The 23,744-nt window shown below is 31.7% G+C and overlaps 1 protein-coding gene across 1 annotated transcript in view; it reads right to left on the bottom strand.

Moving 5' to 3' along the window:
• The window catches only part of LOC145334421 (vascular endothelial growth factor receptor 1-like), a 51,874-nt gene extending 31,609 nt beyond the window's left edge, over positions 1 to 20,265 (bottom strand). The window contains exons 1-7 of the mRNA XM_080179876.1: positions 20,215 to 20,265; positions 19,665 to 19,734; positions 3,395 to 3,426; positions 3,134 to 3,214; positions 2,404 to 2,453; positions 1,957 to 1,986; positions 511 to 582 (exon numbers count right to left, since the gene is read on the bottom strand). Of these exons, the coding sequence (XP_080036002.1) occupies positions 511 to 582; positions 1,957 to 1,986; positions 2,404 to 2,453; positions 3,134 to 3,214; positions 3,395 to 3,426; positions 19,665 to 19,734; positions 20,215 to 20,221 (342 nt within the window). The 5' untranslated portion in view covers positions 20,222 to 20,265. The remainder of the gene's footprint in view (positions 1 to 510; positions 583 to 1,956; positions 1,987 to 2,403; positions 2,454 to 3,133; positions 3,215 to 3,394; positions 3,427 to 19,664; positions 19,735 to 20,214) is intronic.
• Positions 20,266 to 23,744: the final 3,479 nt, after the last annotated feature.

Below are 23,744 nucleotides of genomic sequence, written 5' to 3' on the forward strand. Positions count from 1 at the left end.
GGCATTTTAATAATTTTATATTATTATTTTTAATTATTAAAACCAGTATACTAGAATTAATAACTATTTACAGTACTATTTTAATCAGTTTGACCTAAAAATAGCTTTCGATAATCACCATGAGTTGTTATTTATCATATCATGCATGTATATAAAACGATGACAGATTTTTCAGTATGGCGCAAATCCGGTTCTAATCCAGCGGACACCAATTAATAATAATAGTTAAATTTATTTATAAGCAAAGTTTTTTACAAGACATTTTGTCAATTTAATTTTATTCTTTTTGTAAGAAATGAATTCTTTTCATTAATTGGTCAGTTTGTTCATCCAATAGGAAGGGAGGGGATGGGGTAATGAAGGTTAATGGGGGGTATCGCTATTTTAGCCAGGTGTGAGATTCACTTGTTTAAAGTAAATGGTAATCTGGTGCACATTTAAGTAATAATTTATTGATTCTTCGATATATATATACAATATTTATCTGGTCCTTAATTAAAATAAGCTTACCTTAAATACACAAGAATAGAAGCCAACATAAATGGACGAAACTTTGTGAAGAGTAACTTTTAGTTTGTTAGTCTGAAAGAAAAAAAAATAAAGCAAAAACTGAATAAAGAGATAAAGAAAAAATAGGAAGAAATAAAAGAAAAATTTAGATTAATAGAGAGAGAGATAGAAAACACAGTAGGAAATAAAAAAACACATATTTTTTTCTTAATATAGCAAATTCGCTCCTTGAAACTTTTTAGTTTAAGTTTTCGTTTTTCATTTATATTTTCTTAGCAATCATTACAAAAAATATACGACTGCCGAGCCAAGATACAATGTTTCTAAAAAGTTGATTAAAACTATTAATCAAATTACCAAGCTGTCCGAATAAATATTTTTTCTTTGTATGGAAAACTTTTTTTTTGTAAAAGAACTTATTTTTTCTATTATTGCTACAAAACCAATTCATTTCCTCTGGATTAGAACCGGTTCTGAGCAAAAATCATGAATTATATATAACTAGCGGCTACGCCCCTAGAGGTCTCTTTAGGCACACGAGGAGGAGGGTGTGTTGATTTCAACTACCCATTTTTATTAGATTTTAAAAGTAAAATAAAAAAAATTTGTTCGGGTGATTTTTTCTTTTCTTGGGGCGATTTCTCTTAGGAGGGTGGTGATACCCTCCCCCAAAATAGTCATAAACCCCCCTTGGACCTATGAAAAGTTACCCTGTAAAGGAGAATCATATCGGTTCAGCGGTTAGCAAGATCCTTTGGTATAAACATACAAACACACAGACAAACAGTCATCCTGTTACTTTATTATAGGGATTTTCTAAAAATATTAGGATAAAAATCATACATAAAATTATTACCAGTAGGAGCTAACAAATCATTTAATTTTTCATTTTAATATCCGAGGAAAGCTGTCTATCATACAACGCGATAAATAGCTATTCTTTCTCGATCTCGTAGTGGCTTTGAACTTATCTTATATTGAAATAAATTTAAAATAAAAGGGAGTGTCTTTTTCGTTTGTTTGTTCATTACTTTAGGTCAGGTTCGACTAGCCCCACAGGGTTAATGCACCGCATGATTTATCTCTTATTTTGAATCTACAGGGTGTTTTTTTAATAGGACAAAAGTATTGCTTAATATAACCCACTTGCCATTGACAGAAATTAATAATCTATATCTTAATTTCTTCATTGGGTTGGGGCGATTTGTATAAGAGAAAAATATTTTGCGATTTTTAACAAATTATGCCTTAAAAACCGGTTTTTCCAAAGTACCTATTTTTGGAAGATTTTTGGACCATGACCAATTTAAAGAGTGTGCAAAATGCGTATATTTTTAAAATTCAAATTGTGCGGCTTGTGTTAATAGTAGATAAAAATAACGGGGAAAGAGATATTTCAGTTTTCAATATGCATTTTGAGGGAAAGAACAGTTTTAAGAACTTTACCTCTTTTATTTCTTCATACAGCACAGCATCCTATAAAAATATGAAAATTTTATTAATTCACCAAAGAAATACACAATAGGGATACACGAATAGGACAAACAACATAATTAAAACTATAACTTTTATTATTTTTTAACCCCACTTAAAAATGATCATAAATAGTATTTTTTTTTCATTTTATGATCATATTTCAAAATATTCATGAAAAACTTTCACAATTTTAAAAATAGATGTTTTTTAAGGAATAAGACAATGCGCGTTAAATAAATTTCCATCTCTAATAACTTACTAACTTTGCGCATACAATCTTGATTGGTTGGCAAAAACTATCTAGAGATCAGACATTTCCATCAATAATTTTAGAAAGGGTAATTTTCTGTATCATAATTTGGGGTATACGACAATTTATCGCCTATTGTCTTATCCCATAAGACTCCTGTTATGTACCTTGTCTTTGGAAAACACTTCCGAATCTGAGTTCCACATTATATCATGGCCTACAAACATATATAATCAATGGAATCAGGGAAAGAAAACGAAGTTGCGGGTTTCGTCGTATTTTCACAGTAGCTTTTCTCCTATTTCTTGCCCTTGCAGGGGGCTGTAGCCATGCGGGGCAATCATTAACATTTACTCCTAACCTAACCTAAAATGACCTTTCAAAAGCTACTGTGAAAATACGACGAAATAGCGAAGCTTCTCTAGTGCGAGGGTATTCCGTATGTCTGTCTGTTTTCTGTTTGACCGCACGCACACACACACACAAAGCCGTACAGACTATTAAACACACATTTACTTACAGACATAGATAAAGTCGTACAGACCAGTAAACACATACACCTACATACAAAGTTGTAAACACACACACTGAACTTGTAATTGTATATATATTTCCAGTATGGCTTCGGAACCGATTAATATCCGCTGGATTAGAACTGGTTTTCAGCCAAACTGAAAAGTCATGTGTAGCATAGTACTACAGATAATTTTCCACGAATATTAAAACAAAAAAATATAAGAACAAAACAAGGGGGCAGGTTTTCATTTTGAAGTTTTCCATTTTAATACCTGCGGAAAGCTGTCTTTAGAACAATGCTATAAATTCAGACGGACATTTAAAATTATAGATGATCTTCGCCACCAGGGTATCTGTTACTTATATATTTATTTTGGGTACCTGTCTGTTTATTCAAATCATCTGTTTCACAAATTAGTTTCACTGATAAGTTCGAATTTTCTTCTATAATGTATTCATCTTCTAGAAAAAATTATGGGTTTGAATATAGTCAACTAATACGTTCTGAGTGATTGTTATTCATTAAACTTCCAGAGAAAGGGTTAGATGATTCCAACATTAATTAAACGAGCTGTCAATTTATAAGTATTAATGTTTGTTTGTCCTTGTTTTGCTTATTATTTTTTTTTAAATTTTATTTACCTGACCCCTCGATTAATTCTGCACCTTCAAACCTAAAAATAAAATAAAAATATATTATTAAGTTTTTTGAATATCAATAGACATTAGGTATTTGTCTTAAAATAATTAAAGTTTTAACTTGGTGTGGAGTACATCAGGACTCTAAAGGGATGAGACAATGGTCGCTAAATTGATGTACATTCCCTTCTGTAAATTATAATTAGTGGTTGAAACGTTTGGAAAATCAATTTAATAAACTAGCCACAATTCAATAAAAGTCCCCAAAGTTGTACAGGCAACGATTAAGAAAACCTTATTGCAAAACTTTGGGAACTAGTGAAATAAACAGCAAAATGTCCCCTCCCTCCTTGGGAGTTCCGGGGCTATTTACAATATTGACCAATAATAACAGGGGAAATGACAAGCTAATTTGATAAAATTGTTTTCCTTCTTATAATATACACGTAAATTCCACATCTATTATTACACCAGAGCTGGATCTTTCAATCGTTTACAGGTGCGCTGAACTAGGGCGATTCATTTCAGCGCACCATCAGATTATTAATACCAATCTTTAAATCGAAATGGCATGGGGCGAATCGGCGCGGCCAGTAGCGCGGTACCAGCGCGCCAAATTACTCAGCGAGTACCATTGGTGATCCATTCTGGGGTGATTTATTTAATAAATAAATATTTTTTTTTAATTACTTTAATATTTTATTGCAAAACTATCGTGAAAACATTTTTATAGTTATTTTTAAAATAAATTATATATTGTTTTATATAAAATACCGTACTGACACGGCATTTTATATAAAATACCTTACTGACACAGCTTAAGTAATAATGTTGTACTGGTGCGGATCGATATTTTATTGAGTGTCACCAGGGATCTAGCAACACCGCGCCGAAAACCTTTTAAAAATCCATGTTTTATAGCAGTAGCTGTGGCGCACCATCAGCGCACCTCCGGTTCACCTTTGAATGTTGCATGTGTCTCATTATTTACGAAAAAAACATTTTTCTGCATTAGGTCTCAGATTTTGATACAAACTCCCAGTCCCCTTCATTTGGTCATAAAACTAAGGGCTGGGTGATTTTTAACCTTTTCAATTCATTTAAAGTCCGATTTTTTGCGCATTTTCTCACTGTGGTGTTTTCACAATGAAAAAAAGGCATTTTTCGTGATTTTCAAGTTTAAAATTTTTACATTTATTTTCAATTCACAGACATGTTTTATATATTAAATGGGTACAATATAGAAATTTTCTTAAAAATCACAAAAATCAAGAATTACAGGGTGTCCCAACAAAAATGTCAAAACACGTTTTTTGAACTTTTGACACTGTCAGGAAACGAATTTTGCCCATTTTTCGCCTTGAGAGTGAATATCATCCATTTTAGCATACATATGAAGAAAATTTGGCACCGAAGAAATTTTAAAACACCCTGTAAAAGTGATTTTTGCATCTGTAGAGCTAAAAATTGGTCCAAATTGATTATTTTTTTCAAATTAGTCTACAAATTATCTAAGTATGTTAGGCCATAGAGGTTTCTGACCAGATTAAAATTTTTATATTTTTTGAAAACCCTGTATTTTCAAAAAAATGGGAAATTTTTTTTTTTTTTTTTTTTTAAATTTCTTTTTATAAGTTACCTAAAACTGTCATATAGGTACAGATTTTGACTAATAACAACAATATTTGCCTATTTTACAAATTTACACACTTTTGGGACACCCTGTGCATGTTTTTAAAAAATGGTGGGTTTTGCCCCTTTTTGGGGGGTAGGAGTCGTTTAAGAGACATAGACTTTTTCTTCATTTTTGTATAACTTATCAATGCATATTATTTGTTATTTATGCATCAACTGCCTCCGGCGGACCGTTTTGCCGTTATTCACCGCCAAAGGCGGAATTTTTGACGTTTTTTGCCGTTCTAGAGGTTTTAATGGGCATTTCTGGTAAGAAGGCGTTGATTTATCAAGATCACTCTGAAGTACTTTTATTTAGGCAATTAACCCATTAGTGCCGAGCGCCACTTTTATGGGCCGATCGAGCTGTAAGTTTCAGGGAAGCTTTATAATGGTCAAAACGGAATTTGTATTTTTTTGTTTTGCTCTAGTGGCGTGCACAGGAAAGTTGCAAAAAAACCCGGTTCGGCTTGGCCATAAATACCAACCAGGCATTAACACCCGTTTTTGGTGCTTTCCCCCAGTTTTAAAACCCGGTTGACCTGTGTAAACTCGGTTATTTTGACCAAAAATCGAAAAATGTAATTTTTGAACGCCAAAAGTGAGATGAACACTTTTTAGAACTTTGATACGATGTTTTTTTTACATTTTCTGGCACCGGGTTTTGAAACCCGGTTCGGCACTAATGGGTTAAATTTACTAAATTTCATGTAAAGTCAAATTTTTTGTATATCTAACCGATTTTTGTCAATAGGAATTTTAAATGGACGTGATTTATGTTTCTTTTATTACTAATGTTATATCAATTATTAATATTATATTCACTTCATTTTCTTGTTTTAACAATTGAAATCCATCTTGACAAAAATCAGTTGTATATACAAAAAATTTTACTTCACATGAAATTTAGTAAATTTAATTGCCTAAATAAAGTATTTCAGAGTGATCTTGAAAAATCAATGCCTTCTTACCAGAAATGCCCATTAAAACCTCTAGAACAGCAAAAAACGTAAAAAATTCCGCCTTTAGCGGTGAATAACGGCAAAACGCTTCGCCGGAGGCAGTTGATGCATAAATAACAAATGGGCAAAATTCGTTTCCTGACAGTGTCAAAAGTTCAAACAACGTGTTTTGACATTTTTGTTGGGACACCCTGTAATTCTTGATTTTTGTGATTTTTAAGAAAATTTCTATATTGTACCCATCTGGGGGATTAATTTGATATATAAACCATGTCTGTAAATTGAAAATTAATGTAAAAATTTTAAATTTGAAAATCACGAAAAAATGCCTTTTTTTCATTGTGAAAACACCACAGTGAGAAAATGCGCAAAAAATCGGACTTTAAATGAATTAAAAAGGTTAAAAATCACCCAGCCCTTAGTTTTATGACCAAATAAAGGGGACTGGGAGTTTGTATCAAAATCTGAGACCTCATGCAGAAAAATGTTTTTTTCGTAAATAATGAGCCATGTTGAAAGTTCATTGAGTTGAGCATCCAAACATATCAACCAAAAATTGTAATCTACAAAAAGGGGTGATAATTAGGGAAATACACCCATTTATTGGCAATTGTCTTATCCTTTTAGATCCCTGGAAATATTTGAAAAATTACTGGTGCATGTTGAAAGTTCATACATCAAACTTAAAATTTTATGAATATATATGGTTATTTTCCTTAAAATGTCTTATCAAATACAAATTCATCCCTCTCCCCTAGTATTTTGATCGAAAATTGAAGATGGGTTAGTTTTTCGTTGTTTTTTTTTTACTTCAGATTAGGTTAGGTTGGCTCTTCACATTTGAAGATTAGGGGAGGGGGGTGGGAGATTAGCACTTGATAGGCACATTTATGGGAAAGTACACTGTACAATATTTCCCTCAATCTATTATATTTTCGGGGAGGGTAGGGATAGACTACAAAAATATTTTAGAACCATCAATGGACCTAAATTAAAATTTGCTTAAATTCGAAAGCTAATCAGTTCAGTATTTATTGAGAACTTAATCTTAGACCAAAAAACCTTACACTTTTTATAATAGGAGGATGTATATAATAATTACCGGTGGAAAGTTGAAAATTATGTAACGACAATTGTCTTATCCCTTAAAATCCCTGAATATTCAATAAAAGTTTAAAAATCGCAAGAAAGCACGACAATTGTGTTTTGTGTAAAGTTATTTATTCTCAAGGAGAGAAAGAACAATGGATTGAAAATTTGATTGGTCCCCAAAGTTTTAAAATCATTTTTATACATTTGTTTGGTTTTAGAATTTTTGAACACTTTTGATAAATCTTGATTGGTATGTACAAACTAGCAAATTTTGTGCGTATAGTTACAATTTATCAGAAAGGAGGGACCATTGGATTTAAAATTTCACTGGCCGCCAAAGTTTAAATCTATCTATAATATAAAGTAGAACGATGTCTGTCCGTCTGTCTGTCCGTCTGTCGGTCTGTCCGTCTGTCTGTCCGTCTGAAGCTTAAGATCTCAGTAACCACTGAACCGATTGGGCTCTACTCTTTAGGGAATATACCTACTGGTCCTGTGATGGTTTTAAGCTATTTTCTTGGGGGGTGGGACACCCCTAACCTCCACAAAAAATGAAAAATACCCCCCCCCCAAAAAAAAAAAAATTTTTTACTTTTTCTTTTTAAATCTAAAATACAAAAAATTAGGTTGATCAAACCTCTTGGGGCAAAGCCCCTAGAGGCTAGGGGCGAAGCCGCTAGTATGTAATATCTAAACAAATCATGATGGGGTTGTACAATCAACTATTTTAATATACAAAAATGGTAGTTTTGTTTTTCATAAATATGACTTGACCTAAATCTATCACTCATTGTCTTATCCCTTGAGATTCCTGCTTACACTGCTTTTATCAGGGAGGGATGGGACATTGGATTGTTTATTACACAAGTCTTCAAAGTTTTATATAAATTTTTTTTTATTCGTTGGGTTAAAACCTTTTGGGACTTATATTGAATTTTATTGGTTTATACATAAAGTTAAGTGTATAAACGTTTCAACCAATAATTGAAATCTTTAAATTGAGTAACCTTGAGTATTATCATTGGGGATGTACATCAAAGTATCTATCATTGTCTTATCCCTTTAGATTCCTGCTTATACTGCTTTATGCATACAACTTTGTCAGGGATCTGAAGGGTTAAGACAATTGCCGATAAATTAAATAATGTACATCCTAAATGATTTTACACAAAATATTCCTACCTTTAGATTGCAATTAGTTATTTAAATTTTTGGACCTAATGAACCAACCAATCAAAATTCAATTAAAGTCCCCAAAGGTATTGAGTCAACAAATAAGAAAACATTATTATAAAACTTTGGGAACTAGTGTAATAAACAGCCCCATGTCCTCTACCTCGATCCATGAATTTTGTACTCTTTTAAATCTTGTTATATAGTTCACGGTAAACTGTTGCAAAAATTTTCTAAACATTTTCTAAAAAAACAGGGATATCAATGGATAAGACAATGGACGATATATTGCTATTTATTACTATGTTGATGCACAATAAAAAAAAATAATAAAAGTACTCAAAGTTTTTAAGACAACAAATAGATTATGTGTTGATACAACATTGGGTACCAGTGTAATTTACAGTCCAATATCACCTCTATAGTTTCTAAAACCATCCTACTAAGGCTTACCAATTATTTTTATATGTATGACAGAATAATACCCATTTATAGCGCAGTGCTACTGCTTATAAATGCGCGAAAAGACCTATTTGGTACAATAGCATATATGTAATATGTATATAATACATATGTATTCCTTATATAAAAAACAACATAATGTCTAAGAGTTGGTTTGTCTGTCTGTTTGTACCGAAGGATCTCGCTAACCGCTGAACCAATATGATACTTCTTTACAATCTAGATTCTAGGTCCTGGGAAGATATATAACCATTTTGAGTGGGTTACCACAACCCTCTCTAGATAAATTGTTCTTTTCCTAACTAAAATGAAAATGAGAAGATCAAATACACCCCCCCCCTCAAAAGCCCCTAGAGGCCTCGAGGAGGCGTAACTGCTAGTGGATGTATATTGTATATGGATGTTGTCATCCATGTTATTAAAGTAAGCATAATTCCTTGGAGCTAGGCTTACAAAGATTTATAAAAACACCCTTAGGATAACAAGGTAAAATTTCCATCCCCCTCAAGTGCCCCTAGAGGCCTCTAGGTGCTTAGCTGCTAGTAAATGTATATTGTATATGGATGTTGTCGTTCTTGTTATTAAAATAAGCATATTTCCTTGGAGCTAGGCTTACAAAGATTTATAAAAAAACACCCCTAGGATAATAAGGCAACATTCCCAACCCCCTCAAGTGCCCCTAGAGGCCTCGAGGGGGCGTATCCGCTAGTGGATGCATATTGTATATGGATGTTGTCATCCTTGTTATTAAAATAAGCATATTTCCTTGGAGCTAGGCTTACAAAGATTTATAAAAACATCTTTAGGAGGCCTAGAGGCCTCGAGGGGCGTAGCTGCTAGTGGATGTATATTGTATATGGATGTTGTCATCCTTGTTATTAAAATAAGCATATTTCCTTGGAGCTAGGCTTACAAAGATTTATAAAAACACCCTTAGGATAACAAGGTAAAATTCCCATCCCCCTCAAGTGCCCCTAGAGGCCTCTAAGAGGCGTAACTGCTAGTGGATGTATATTGTATATAAATGTTGTCATCCTTGTTATTAAAATAAGCATATTTTCTTGGAGCTAGGCTTACACAGATTTATTAAAGCATCCTTAGGATAACAAGGTAAAATTACCATCCCCCTAAAGTGCTCCTAGAGGCCTCAAGTGGGCGTAGCTGATAGTGAATGTACATATATTGTATATGGATGTTGTCATCCTTGTTTTTAAAGTAAGCATATTTCCTTGGAGCTATGCTTACAAAGATTTATAAAAATATCCTTATAATAATAAGGTAAAATTACCATCCCCCTCAAGTGCTCCTAGATGCCTCTAGGGGCGTAGCTGCTAGTGGATGTATATTGTATATGAATGTTGTCATCCTTGTTATTAAAATAAGCATATTTCCTTGGAGCTAGGCTTACAAAGATTTATAAAAACATCATAGGACAATAAGGTAAAATTACCATCCCCCTCAAGTGCTCCTAGAGGCATCGAGCGGGCGTAGCTGATAGTGGATGTATATTGTATATGGATGTTGTCTTACTTGTTATTAAAATAAGCATATTTCCTTGGAGCTAGGCTACCAAAGATTTATAAAAAAACACCCTTAGAATAACAAGGTAAAATACCCATCCCCCTCAAGTGCTCCTAGAGGCCTCGAGTGGGCGTAGCTGCTAGTGGATGTATATTGTATATGGATGTTGTCATCCTTGTTATTAAGATAAGCATATTTCCTTGAAGATAGGCTTACAAAGATTTATAAAAACACCCTTATGAAAACAGGGTAAAATTCCCATCCCCCTCAAGTGCTCCTAGAGGCCTCTAGGAGGCGTAACTGCTAGTGGATGTAAATTGTATATGGATGTTGTCTTACTTATTTTTAAAATAAGCATATTTTCTTAGAGCTAAGCTTCCAAAGATTTATAAAAACACACTTAGGATAACAAGGTAAAATTCCCATTCCCCTCAAGTGCCCCTAGAGGCCTCTAGGTGCTTAGCTGCTAGTGGATGTTTATTGAATATGGATGTTGTGTTACTTGTTATTAAAGTAAGCATATTTCCTTGGAGCTAGGCTTACAAAGATTTACAAAAACACCCTTAGGATAACAAGGTAAAATTCCCATCCCCCTCAAGTGCTCCTAGAGGCCTCTAAGGGCGTAGCTGCTAGTGGATGTATATTGTATATGGATGTTGTCATTCTTGTTATTAAAATAAGCATATTTTCTTGGAGCTAGGCTTACAAAGATTTATAAAAACACCCTTAGGATAATAAGGCTACAAGATTGTTTGTAGCGAAGCTATTCTTTAGTTTCAAATATTTTTTTATAGTTAATGGATATAAAATACGTGGATATATTGACAGGCGAAAATTTGTAGTCAAATTAGTATTCTTCTATGGATCTCATTTCTTGGCCAGTTCGATCATCTAGCAGGAGGGGAGGGGATGTAGTAAAATGGGTGGTATTGTCATTGTAGTAAAAATTACTTTATTAGAGTACATAAAAATCTGGTGCAACATCCAAGTAATAATATATATATATTGTTTTTGTGTTATAACAAAAATTTTGAAAAATTAAAAAAAGATTCCTGTGATTAATGTGTAAAATAATGGTTTAATTAGGTTCGATATAGGATTAAATTCACTAATATTTTACCTAAAAGGATCTAAAGGGATAATAATAGGGATAAATTGATGTACCTCCCCAATTACAATACACAAAATTACCCTTTCAATAGATTGCAATTAGTAGTTGAAACGTTTGGACACTCAAATTAATAAACCAACCAATCAAAATTCAATAAATGTCTCCAAAATTGAATAGCCTACGAATAAGAAAAGGTTATCAGAAAACTTTGGGGACTAGTGAAATAAACAGCCTGATGTCCCCTCCCTCCCTGCACTACCCGACCCCGTCTGTTGTTTTTTCTTCATGTTTTTTTTTATATATTTTAAATGAGTACATTCTAACGTTCTGATGGTGTCATCCTTGTTTTCAGTTCATTCTTATGCAGATAAATAACCCTTTGGACCTACAAATTTATATTTAATAAAAGAACGAACATTTTAACTCGGCAATTAGGAGACCGTTATCGTAAAACTTTGGGTACCAGTGCAGTGTAATGTACAGTTTTGTAGATTATAATTAGTAGTTGAAATGTTTGGACACTCAACTTGAACTAACTAAAGTCACCGAATTTGTAATGTCAACGAATAAGAAAACGTTATTATAAAACTTTGGGTACCCGTGAAATTTCTAGTCCAATGTCCCCTCCCTCCCTGAATTTAATGTATTTATATAATTGCGTCATAATAAACAAAACATTCATGATTTATATTCTAACAGAGTATTATGTATATAGTAGACTATAAAAGTTTTAAAGATTTTTAATCAATATAATAGATTTGAAATCTGCATAAAATTTTAAGGATTTTTTATAAAATTCGTTTTTTATATAATTCTTTATTTAAAGGCGCAAATACGATTTAAGTTAATAAATTTTGACCAATAGGATAGCTGGATTGGAAACTACCTACGCTCTAATTGGTTGAATGATGTACGTCACTTAAGCTTCTCCAATCAGAGCGCAGATAGTTTTCAATCCACCAATCACAGATCTCAAAATTATTTAACTTAATTTGTATTTGCGCCTTTAAATAAAGAATTATATAAAAAACTAATTTTATAAAAATTCCTTAAAATTTTATGCAGATTTCAAATCTATTATATTGATTAAAAATCTTTCCAACTTTTATAGTCTAGTATATAGGGAACTAGAAATGCCTGGATGTACCATCCAGGTTTAGATAAATTAGTGAAAATTATTGTTTCCTTCTGTTATAATACATTATTGATATTGCTTCTTATAGCTATTCTTTCATAGCGTAGTGGTATGATATGAGATAATGGGGTACGAAGATCAGAGGTTCAATTCTTGTTGTTAAAATAAACATTTTTTTTATTTCCTTTAAAAAAATTGAATTTTTTATTAAATAAATAAAATAAAACTAAAACTAATTTTGAAAAGTCACTTAAAATCTTTAAAAAAGCAATTTAAAAAAAAAATTTCGCCAAGCCTCGAACCGACTTCCTTGGCTTTAAATATTCTAAAGAATATTTCTTTTTATGATATTGTAAACAATATCGGTAATTAATAAAATAAAACTAATTTTGAAGTCACTTAATATCTTGCGGATATAAAAATCAAAATTTTATAAAGTAACAGGATATTTGTCTGTGTGTTTGTATGTTTGGAGGGTAGGGAGAGTAATATAATAGTTATTTAAAGCATCGTATTATTAACTATTATTATATAACACTGGCTTTAATCTGAAATGATTGTGCATTTTTATATTCATAGAAAACTGGATATAATAAGATGTTAAATATATTTTTCAGTCTGTTATGTTAAACAAAATTTTTTTTTGAAAATTAATGTCTCTGCTTGGAGTCGATCTTGAATAACCACGACCTTAGCCGTACACCGTACCCCTGTGCCACAAAAGCCGCACTAATAACAAACAAAAATTGGTCATGTTTTCACAACCCACAACAAAATTAATAATGGGGGTTAATCAACCCTCCTTTTTCTTCCATTGTTCTTTCCTTGAATATTAATCTTTTTCTTCCATTGTCTTTTACCCTACTATTAATCTTTTTCTTCCATTTTCCAATCCCCGACTATTAATCTCTGAATATTATAAGAGGGGATAGAAATTGAAATTTGGGGAATGGGTGGGAGAGGGTTTACCAAATTTCTTTTATAAATATTATTATAATAGCTAAAACTATTATGCCGATATTAAATTACACCAAATTTTTGTTAAAAATATTGTTATAAGAGCTAAAAAACGTTCCGCCGACATTAAAATACTCTTTTGTTTTAATTTATTGAATATCTTAAATTGTAAAAAAAAGTATTTGGAGAACCCTATTTTTCCTTTACTGTTTTTTGATGTATATTGTTAAAAGAATATCGTTTTTAGGATTATTATATGTGTATTTACTATATATATTATATATGTACGGAAAGTAAAATAAAGAAAGATTTTTTTTAAGATAAGATAAATATCTCAGAAAGTACTTTACGTATCTTATTGGCATGTTTAATATTCAATTTAAAATTAATCTAATAATTTTTACAAAGACGACATTAAATAGGTATGATTTTTAAACATGTTGATTGTTGAATTAACACCCCAACATGTGTAATTTCTTGCCGCGTCAAATTTTTAAAAATTAACCCGCTTACGCTAAACTATAATAGTTTAGATAGATGACCGTTATGAAAACATGTGAAATTTTATAGTATACTATAAGACATAAATTTTTGTATACATTGTCTAATTTTGAATATGATAATTGGTGTCCTCCATAGTTCAGTGGGAGAGTGTTGGTTACTGGTTATAATAATCGAGCGTTCTAATTCCGGCTATGGTTTATTTTTTTCAATTCATTTCCTTGTCTACCTTGGATGCGAGTTCAAGACTTACGAAAAACAAATTTTAAAAAATAGCTTTTTGATATTTTAAGTGACTGTTAATACAATGTAAATGTAATTATATAAACTTTTACCAAATATTACTTATTATATCAGAGAGTGAAACTGATATTTAGTGTTTGGGTAGTTTCGAACTGACAACCTTCCGACTTGAATCGTTTCAAAACTGAATCCTCATCTCTACCCCTAAGCTAAGATGACCATTATGAAAACATGTGAAATTTTAAAGTATACTATAAGACATAAATTTTTGTCTACATTGTCTAATTTTGAGCATGAAACTTGGTGTCCTCCATAGCTCAGTGGGCAAAGTACTGGCTATTGATTACAATGATCGAGCGTTCAAATCCTGGCTGAGATCTATTTCTTTTTCAGTTAATTTCCTTGTCTACCTTGGATGCGAGTTCAAGACTTACGAAAACAAATTTTAAAAAATAGCTTTTTGATATTTTAAGTGACTGTTAGTACAATGTAAATATGTAAACTTTTACCAAATATTACTTATTATATCAGAGAGTGAAACTGATATTTAGTGTTTGGGTAGTTTCGAACTGACAACCTTCCGACTTGAATCATTTCAAAACTGAATCCTCATCTCTACCCCTAAGCTAAGATGACCATTATGAAAACATGTGAAATTTTAAAGTATACTATAAGACATAAATTTTTGTCTACATTGTCTAATTTTGAGCATGAAAGTTGGTGTCCTCCATAGCTCAGTGGGCAAAGTACTGGCTATTGATTACAATGATCGAGCGTTCAAATCCTGGCTGAGATCTATTTCTTTTTCAGTTAATTTCCTTGTCTACCTTGTATGCGAGTTCAAGACTTACGAAAACAAATTTAAAAAAATAGCTTTTTGATATTTTAAGTGACTGTTAGTACAATGTAAATATGTAAACTTTTACCAAATATTACTTATTATATCAGAGAGTGAAAATGATATTTAGTGTTTGGGTAGTTTCGAACTGACAACCTTCCGACTTGAATCGATGCAAAACTGAATCCTCATCTCTACCCCTGAGCTAAGATGGCCAATATAAAATCTTGTGAAATTTTAAAGTATACTATAAGACATAAATTTTTGTGTACATTGTCTAATTTTGCACATGATAATTGGTCTCCTCCATAGCTCAGTATATAGAATGTTGGTTTCCTTATCTATAGATTATGGGTTCGAAGCTGTCCGAGAGGGCCAGGGATTTTGTTGTTATTGAAAATTGGGAGTTTCTGTGTAGTAAAAGTTGTCTCAAATGTAGGTATTAAATAACACAATGTGCAATAAATTGATGTAGATTTATTATTCTTGGGTGTACATCCCCAATTATTATACACAAAATTATCCCTTCCGTAGACAAGTTGTGGTTGAAACTTTTGGACACTCAGCTTAATGAGAAAATTCAATAATTTAAATTTCAATAATAAGTCCCCAAAGTAGTTGAACTAACGATTTGTTACGATTTTATAAAACTTTGGGGACTAGTGTAATATGTAATAAAAATCTAATTGTAACCTTACTCAATGTTTATATTCTAACAGAGGTTCATGGCTAAGGGATAAGACAATGGACAATAAATTGATGTACAACCACAATTTTGATACACAAAAATTATCCGTAGACAAGTTCTGGTTGAAATGTTTGAACACTCAACTTTATGAAAAAAAATCCAAATTCAATAAAGTCCCAAAAGTCAACGAATAAGAAAACGATTTTATAAAACTTTGGGGACTAGTGTAATAAACAGCCCAATGTCCCCTACCTCCCTGTTTATTTTCTAACAGAGTCTCATGGATAAGAGATAAGACATTGGACGATGAATTATGAAAAACAAAATTACCCTCATGTCTATTATATTTTATAATGTAAAGCTTGAAAATTACTAGTCTGTACAGACCAATAAATATAAGTCCCTAGAAACGAATGAGATAATTATTTATTTATTGATAAAACCTCAACATCAGTATAATTTACATTCCAATGTCCAGTTTTCATCGAGTATGAGGTATAGGACAATGGGCAATGTTTTAATCTTCAATAAAAACTTGTCTTCTCGACAATACAAACAAAAATCATTAATAATATTTAATCATTAATAACTAGTATCAATAACGTTTAGAGATCTTTAGATACACACAAACAACTTTATACTTTAATTTATAGGATTTTATAGGACGGACACGCCTTAATTATAAAGTAACTGCTCTATCTATAAAAAAAAGTTTGATTCGAGGAAAAGTTAGACATGTGTACTAAACATAGGTAGCAGGGAGTGTGGGGACAATGGATTGTAAATTAATCTGGTACTCAAAGTTTTATAACCAAATGATCGTAATATTTTTGAGCACTTGTATTGTATGTTATGGTTCCTAACTACAACTAACTTTCAACATATAATTATAATCTACAGAAGGGGTAATATTGTTTGTCATCAATGGGGATATATATATAAAATTATTGTCTATTGTCTTATCCCTCAAGATTCCTGACATAGGTGTATGTAATATGGGGTGGGTAATCCCTTCCCCGCATTTTATATTTCAAATTTTCATGTACCCTAATAAGGTGACAATCCCAGCTGGCTAAAATAATTACACACTCCATCCCCTTCTAAGCTACTACTCCATGAACGAACCAACCAATAAATAAGGTCCATTTTAGCAACCCAAATTGACAACAACTTTTCCCCTGTCAATAAATCCACGTATGACCATATGTCAATGTGACACTTGATATATTAATATTTGGATGTTGCACCAGATTTTCTTGTACTCTAATAAATTAATACTCACAGCTGGCTAAAATAAGGATACCCTCAATCCACTTCCTTCATACCAACCCCCTTACCTTCTAATGGATGAACGATTTGACTAAACTAAATTTGACGACAAATTTTCCATTGTCAATATATCCACATATTCTATATCCATTATTAGACGCCAGGGGCGAAGTCGCTAGTGGCTCGATAAAGTGATACATGTGCAGAATTGAAAGCACACATCACCTGCATGCAAAAAGTTTAACTAGCGCGAAATATGTTGCTAATATAAACAAGCTGTCAGTCATAGTTTTGAGTACAACAAATTGCGAGTTAGACCTTTTAGGTAAGGTGTAAGAAATCAGGTATACAGGTATTGGACTATAGGTATAAAAATAATATTTCATGCTGTCTAGTACTTTGGGCACTAGAACATATGCAACTTTTATTATTTTGTCTAACTTTAAAGATTTTGGAGACCACTGCAGAAAAGGATGCCGCTAAACCAATTATTCAAAAAGGACACAGTGGGATCTTTTGCCAAAAAACGAGACATTAAGGGTAGACAAAAGTAAACATCAATAAAAAAGCTTGTATTTGACGAAATGAGGTAATTTCTTTTGCTTTAACTCAAAAATAACATAAATTTTGCTCCTGTTAACTTCTAATGTGCATTTGGTAAGTACGTCTGGCGGTTTTGGAGGAGCGAAGCTACCCTATTTTTAAAAAATATATAAACCTTCATAACTTTAGTTAGGATAGGAATATTTTAACAAAATAAACGTTTATGTAAATATTTCTTCAATGCAAACAATGTTTGTGAACATGAATATAGCGTCAGGTGCACCCAGTTCGAGTCCCGGCATTTTTAGGTAGGTCCAGTATAAGTAAAATAGGACACTAATAAGGCATGTTTTCTAATGTTTTTTTTACAGATATAAACAACAATAACATAATTTTCAAAACACTTTTGATTTTGTGTTAATACCTTTATTCTAAGTCTAGCTATCTTCATTTAAAGTTTGTATAAGAATATAAACATAATTGCTTATATTATATTCTCTCTCAAACGTATATTTCTCTCTCTCTCTCAGACGCATATATAATGTTTTTGCAATATTATAATTAATCCCCGAATTTAAATTTCTGCTGAACCAAAACCAGTTAGAAATACAATTTTTTTCAGAACACATGAAATTTAGCAAATTTAATTGCTAAAATAAAAGTATTTATAAGTCATCTTTTTTTAAGGACTCCTTGTTCCCTTAAATGTCCATTAAAACCGCGAGAACGGCAAAAATCGTTAAAAATCACACCTACGGCGGCAAATAACGGCGAAACGGTTGGCCGGAGGCAAATAATGCATAAGTAAAGAAAGTTCCGCCTCAAAAAGTTAGAAAACATTGCAGAGATGACTTTGAGCTCTAAAAAGACTCCTTCCCCCTCTAACGAGGGAAAATTTCAAATTAACAAGAACGAAATTGTTCAAACCATGCAATGTAAAATGCTCAATTACTCAAAAACGGCCGGGAGGCCCCAGGTTATGAAAACTGTTTTAAACACAATACATGTTGCATATTAATATTGTTATTTCAAAACCCGGGGCATCCTGGCCGTTTTTGGGTAAAATGGAGATAACTGATTTTTTGGGGTTAAAAATCTTAATATTTTTGGTGAAACTTTCTCACAAAATGTCAATTTACACCACCAAAAAAATATTTTTTTTAAATTTTTCTTTAATTAGACATTGGTACAGGTATCTGAAAAGTACCTCAATCAAAAATTATTTTCATAAGATGAACATAAATGTATTTTTTGTTGCTTTGAAAAAATTGTGTAAAAAAATCTGGAAAATCATCAAAACTGAAAAGAAATTTTTCACTACCTTTTTTAAAAATGGCATAAATCCGCCAAAAATGAATATTTTTTAAAAATTTCTTTTCTAGCTGTCTACTTACAGCCATTATTAATTCCTAGGATAGATAAAAGTCAATTTTAAATTTTTTGGATGTCCCACTGGATCCCACTGTGAAGGAGACAAATCTTACAACAAATTGTTAGTTTGACCTTTTGTAGAAGTATCAGGGATCTGAAAGGATATGATAATGGATATAAAATCAATATTTGGGCATTAGAAACTATGCAACTTTTATTATTTTGGCTAATTTTAAAGATTTTGGGGACCACCGCAGAAAAGAATGCCGCTAAACCAATTATTCCAAAAGTAAACAAATTGCAAAATTGACCTTAAAGAAGTATTAGGGATCTTAAGGGATAAGACAATGGATCTAAAAAATATATTTCTTGCTGTCTTATACTTTGGGTACTAGAAACTATGCAACTTTTATTGTTTTGGCTAATTTTAAAGATTTTGGGGACCAGCACAAAGAACGCCACTAAAACAGTTATTCCCAAAGTAGACAAATCTTACAACAAATTGTTAGTTTGACCTTTATGAGGTAGTAGGGATCTTAAGGGATAAGACAATGGATGATAAATTAAAATATATCCTCTTAGTGAATTAACAAAATTACCCCTTACTGTTGATAAGAACTATTTGTTGACAAGTTAAAACTAGTTTGGTACCAATCATTAAAATTTAATGAAAGTACCCAACGTTGCTGTAAAACTTTGGTTACTTTTTTGGATATAGTTAAAAAAAACTTACCTAGCATTATAAGAAACACCGTTGGAAAGCCAAGGCAATATCAGTGTTAAGAAACATTGTAACAATAACCCTAAAATAAAATTTTTTTTTTTTTCTTCAAATAATTAAAATTATCATAAAAGGTTAAAAAACAGGCTCGGCAGCCACATGTAGGCCTCAGTAAAATCTTCATCTTATAACTTTCACATTCAGTGTGATATATAACCCTGTTCCAAAACAGACAATCTATTTTTAAAATATAAAATGTCTACTTGCATTTTCAGCATTTAATTATAGAGATGATTTGTTTATAACATTGTACATTGCTGTCTCAAGAATCATCACTCCAAAACATTTTTAAAATGGACGTACGGACATTCTGGTAACGATTATAGAGTTGTTACGTTTTCTTAAATTGACCTAACTACTACAGGAATCACCATACAAAGTTTGAAATCGATAGGACAATTCTAACATGCCTAAATTAACGAAAAAAGCTAACCGTTGCGGACGTACGGACGGACGGACCTACCCTATTTATAGAAAAGCTTCACGTTAAAAAAATAATTACCTTTCATGTCTAAGTAGAAAATACAAGTTTTCTTTCAACATTTACATTTCTGAAATATTTTAATAACTTTTATGTTTATTAGTATCTTAAAACAGCTCTTGAATGTTTTTCCAATCGCTTTTAACTTTGAACTACAAAGGAAATATACCAATCTATAATTTATTGGTGGAAAAGTTTAGACACTAAGGATTATGCATACAATGCTATAAAAAAAATTATAAAAGTTCAACGAATTAAAAACTTTGGGTACTAGCATAATTTACTGTAAAATGTCTTTTCTAATATTGATCTAATAAAAAGTAAGTAGTTAGTATTTTACAAAAAAGAAACAGTAACTTATAGTACAGTAAACATATAAAGATAATTTACATAGCCCTAGACATCTACGGATGGACGCACAGACATAGTTGATAGTCATAGAATAGCAATGCCACGAAAAAATATAACCTAATTAAAAATAAGATGTTAACTCACAAACAAAATATAAATTTCACATTTCAGACATTACAAATTGTTTCGAGTTTGAAATCAATCTTAATTTTAAAGGATTTTTACAAATATTTTGGAAGATTTAAAAATGTATGTTCAGTTCAGCGTAGTAATAATCGCGTAACTGCATATTTTGTTATTAATTTTATACTATTTTTAAACTTAATTAAAGGGACACTATAAAACTTTAGATTAATACTTCTAAATTTTCTGGGATCTAAAGGGATAAGACAATGGCCTATAAATTGTACATCCCCAATGATGATACACAAAGTTGAACCTTCTATAACATAAAGTTAATGGTTGAAACGTTTGAACACTTAAGTTAATAAATCAATCAAAATTCACTAAAGTCCCCAAAGTTTTTAACGAATAAGAAAGTTTTTTTTATAAACCTTTGGGGACTAGTGTAATAACAGCCCATTGTCCCCTCGCTCTTTGTTCTTTATTTAATATTAGTCTGAACGTCGCACGTTCTGTTCAGAATTTGAAACTAAATTGGCAATTCTTATATAAACATACAAATAAAAAGTAATCCGTTACGACTAAAAAACACAGCAGTCAACTAAATATAGAAAATCTAATATGAAAGTTTTTTCTATCGAAATAAATAATTTAAATTTCTTTTAGTTTAAATAATGTTTAAAATAAAGTGACCTTTTCATATTTAGTTGCAGGGAGGAGAAAATATTTTTTATGCAGTAAAAACATCATTACTACAGAGAGAGAGAGATAGGGAGAGAGAGAGAAAGAGAGAGAGAGAGAGAGAGAGAGAGAGAGAGAGAGAGAGAGAGAGAGAGAGAGAGAGAGAGAGAGAGAGAGAGAGAAAGAGATAGAATGAGAGAGGGGGGACAATAGACTGTTTATTTCACCTGCCCCCAAAGTTTTATAATAATATTTTCTTATTCGTCGACTTAACAACTATGAGGAATTCAGTGAATTTTTATTGGTTCGTTCATTTAAGTGAGTGTTCAAAAGTTTTTACCAATAATTTCAATCTACATAAGGGGTAATTTTATGAATCATCATTTGGGATGTACATAAATTTATTGACCATTGTCTTATCCCATTATGCCCCTATCATTACTAGAGCTGGATCTTTAATTCATTTTAGTGGTGAGCCAGATCGGGGTGAGCCAACTTTCCACCAATGAGAGTACAGCATTTTATGAAATGCCGCGCTGTGATTGGCTGAAATTCGGCTCACCCCGATCTGGCTCACCACTAAAATGATTTAAAGATCGAGCTCTAAAATAGATTGTATATCATTGTAAAAGTTAGTAAGGTTTTCATTTGTCCAAAGCTAAAAATATCGAAAGTTGTTTGTCTAATTTAGTTATACTTTTCTAAGAATAAAAAATATGTTAGGATGGTTCTATGCTATTTTTCTGACCTTTCAAACCCTCCTCTAAAGGCTAGAGGCGAAGCAAGAGTAGTAGCTTAATAAAGTGTTAGATTACGTTACCATACTTCAAACAGACTTCATAGCTTTTTTAATTATACGACCTTTATCCATATGTCCTAACTAGTTGTACCTGTTTAGGGGCCAAAGCAATGACCTTTTTTCTCCTAATATCATAGAATGTTCAAATCATTGAAGCTTTGTCTCAAAAATCAGCCATGTGACGTCATAAAAATGAGGGATTATCCATCTCTTTTTAACGGGTTTTCTTTTCCAATACTCATCTCATCATTCATTTTTATGACGTCACGTGGCTGATTTTTTGTGACACCTTGTAAGCTTTAAATGATTTTTAATGTCTTTAGTTATGACGCAGTTTATGCCAAGACTCAAACCCCTCAAAAACTAATGCTGTTATTGTAATCCATGTAGAAAATATACATTAAATATAAAATTTTAGGGGGCAGAAATGCTACGAGTACCATATCCCTCCATTCCTCCTTCCCTGGCCGTGTTTATTTGTTTTAGAGTAATAATGTTTATCATTCAATGTTTGAAAGTAATAAAAACAGCTTTTTTTAGTAGCGCAGCTACTCTATCATGAGGGTAGGTACGTTCGTCTATTTGTAAAACAAAGATGGTCTTTAAAGGGTAAGACAATGGCCGATAAATTGAGGTAAATCTCCAATGATTATTCACAAAATAATCTCTTTTGTAGATTCAATGTTTGATAGTAATAAAAACTGATTTTTTAGTAGCGAAGCTACTATATAATCAAGGTATGTCCGTTCGTCTATTTATCAAACAATGATGGTCCAACCAAGGTAAGACAATGGCCGATAAATTGATGTACATCTCCAATGATTATTCACAAAATAATCTCTTCTGTAGATTCAATGTTTGAAAGTAATAAAAACTGATTTTTAAGCCTAATTGACAAACAAAGATGGTCTTTAAAGGGTAAGACAATGGCCGATAAATTGATTCACATCTCCAATGATTATTCACAAAATAATCCCTTCTGTAGATTACAGTGTAGTGGTTAAAACGTTTGAAAACTCTACTTAATCAAACAACCGATGAAAATTCAATTAATGTCTTCAGGACGTTCTTAGCCATACTGAAAAATCATGAATAGCAACGTATTACAGACAGTTTTCCTCGAGTATTAAAATAAAAGTTAAAGTTAGCCTGGGTGTAAAGCTTATAATTTTTCATTTTAATATCCGTGTAAAGCTGTCTTAAATATGATGCGATAAATAACTATTGTTTCATTTTAGAAAAAATTCTATAGCTTGTTTATTACTGCGATAGTTATGGAGAAAATTTTCCCTGTTTTGTTAGTTTTGTAATAATTTCTACTTATAATTACAACTTTTTATATTAATTAATGTAATGATTGTAATAAAATAAAAATTCCTCCTATTATAAAGTTAAAGGATTTCTGTCTGTCTGTCTGCACCGAAGGATCTTGCTAACCACGGAACCGCTATGGTTCTCCTTTACAGTGAAGCTTCTCATAGGTCCTGGGAAGGTTTCTAACTATTTTCGGGGAGGGTACCACCAACCTATCAAGATAAAAATGGGGTCGATATCTTCTTACCCATCCAATGACCACTAGAGGCCTCTAAGGGCGTAG

The sequence above is a fragment of the Acartia tonsa genome, chromosome 12 (assembly GCF_053477335.1).
Source record: "Acartia tonsa isolate MP-2025a chromosome 12, ASM5347733v1, whole genome shotgun sequence".
In the NCBI taxonomy this organism is placed as follows: Eukaryota; Metazoa; Arthropoda; class Copepoda; order Calanoida; family Acartiidae; genus Acartia; species Acartia tonsa.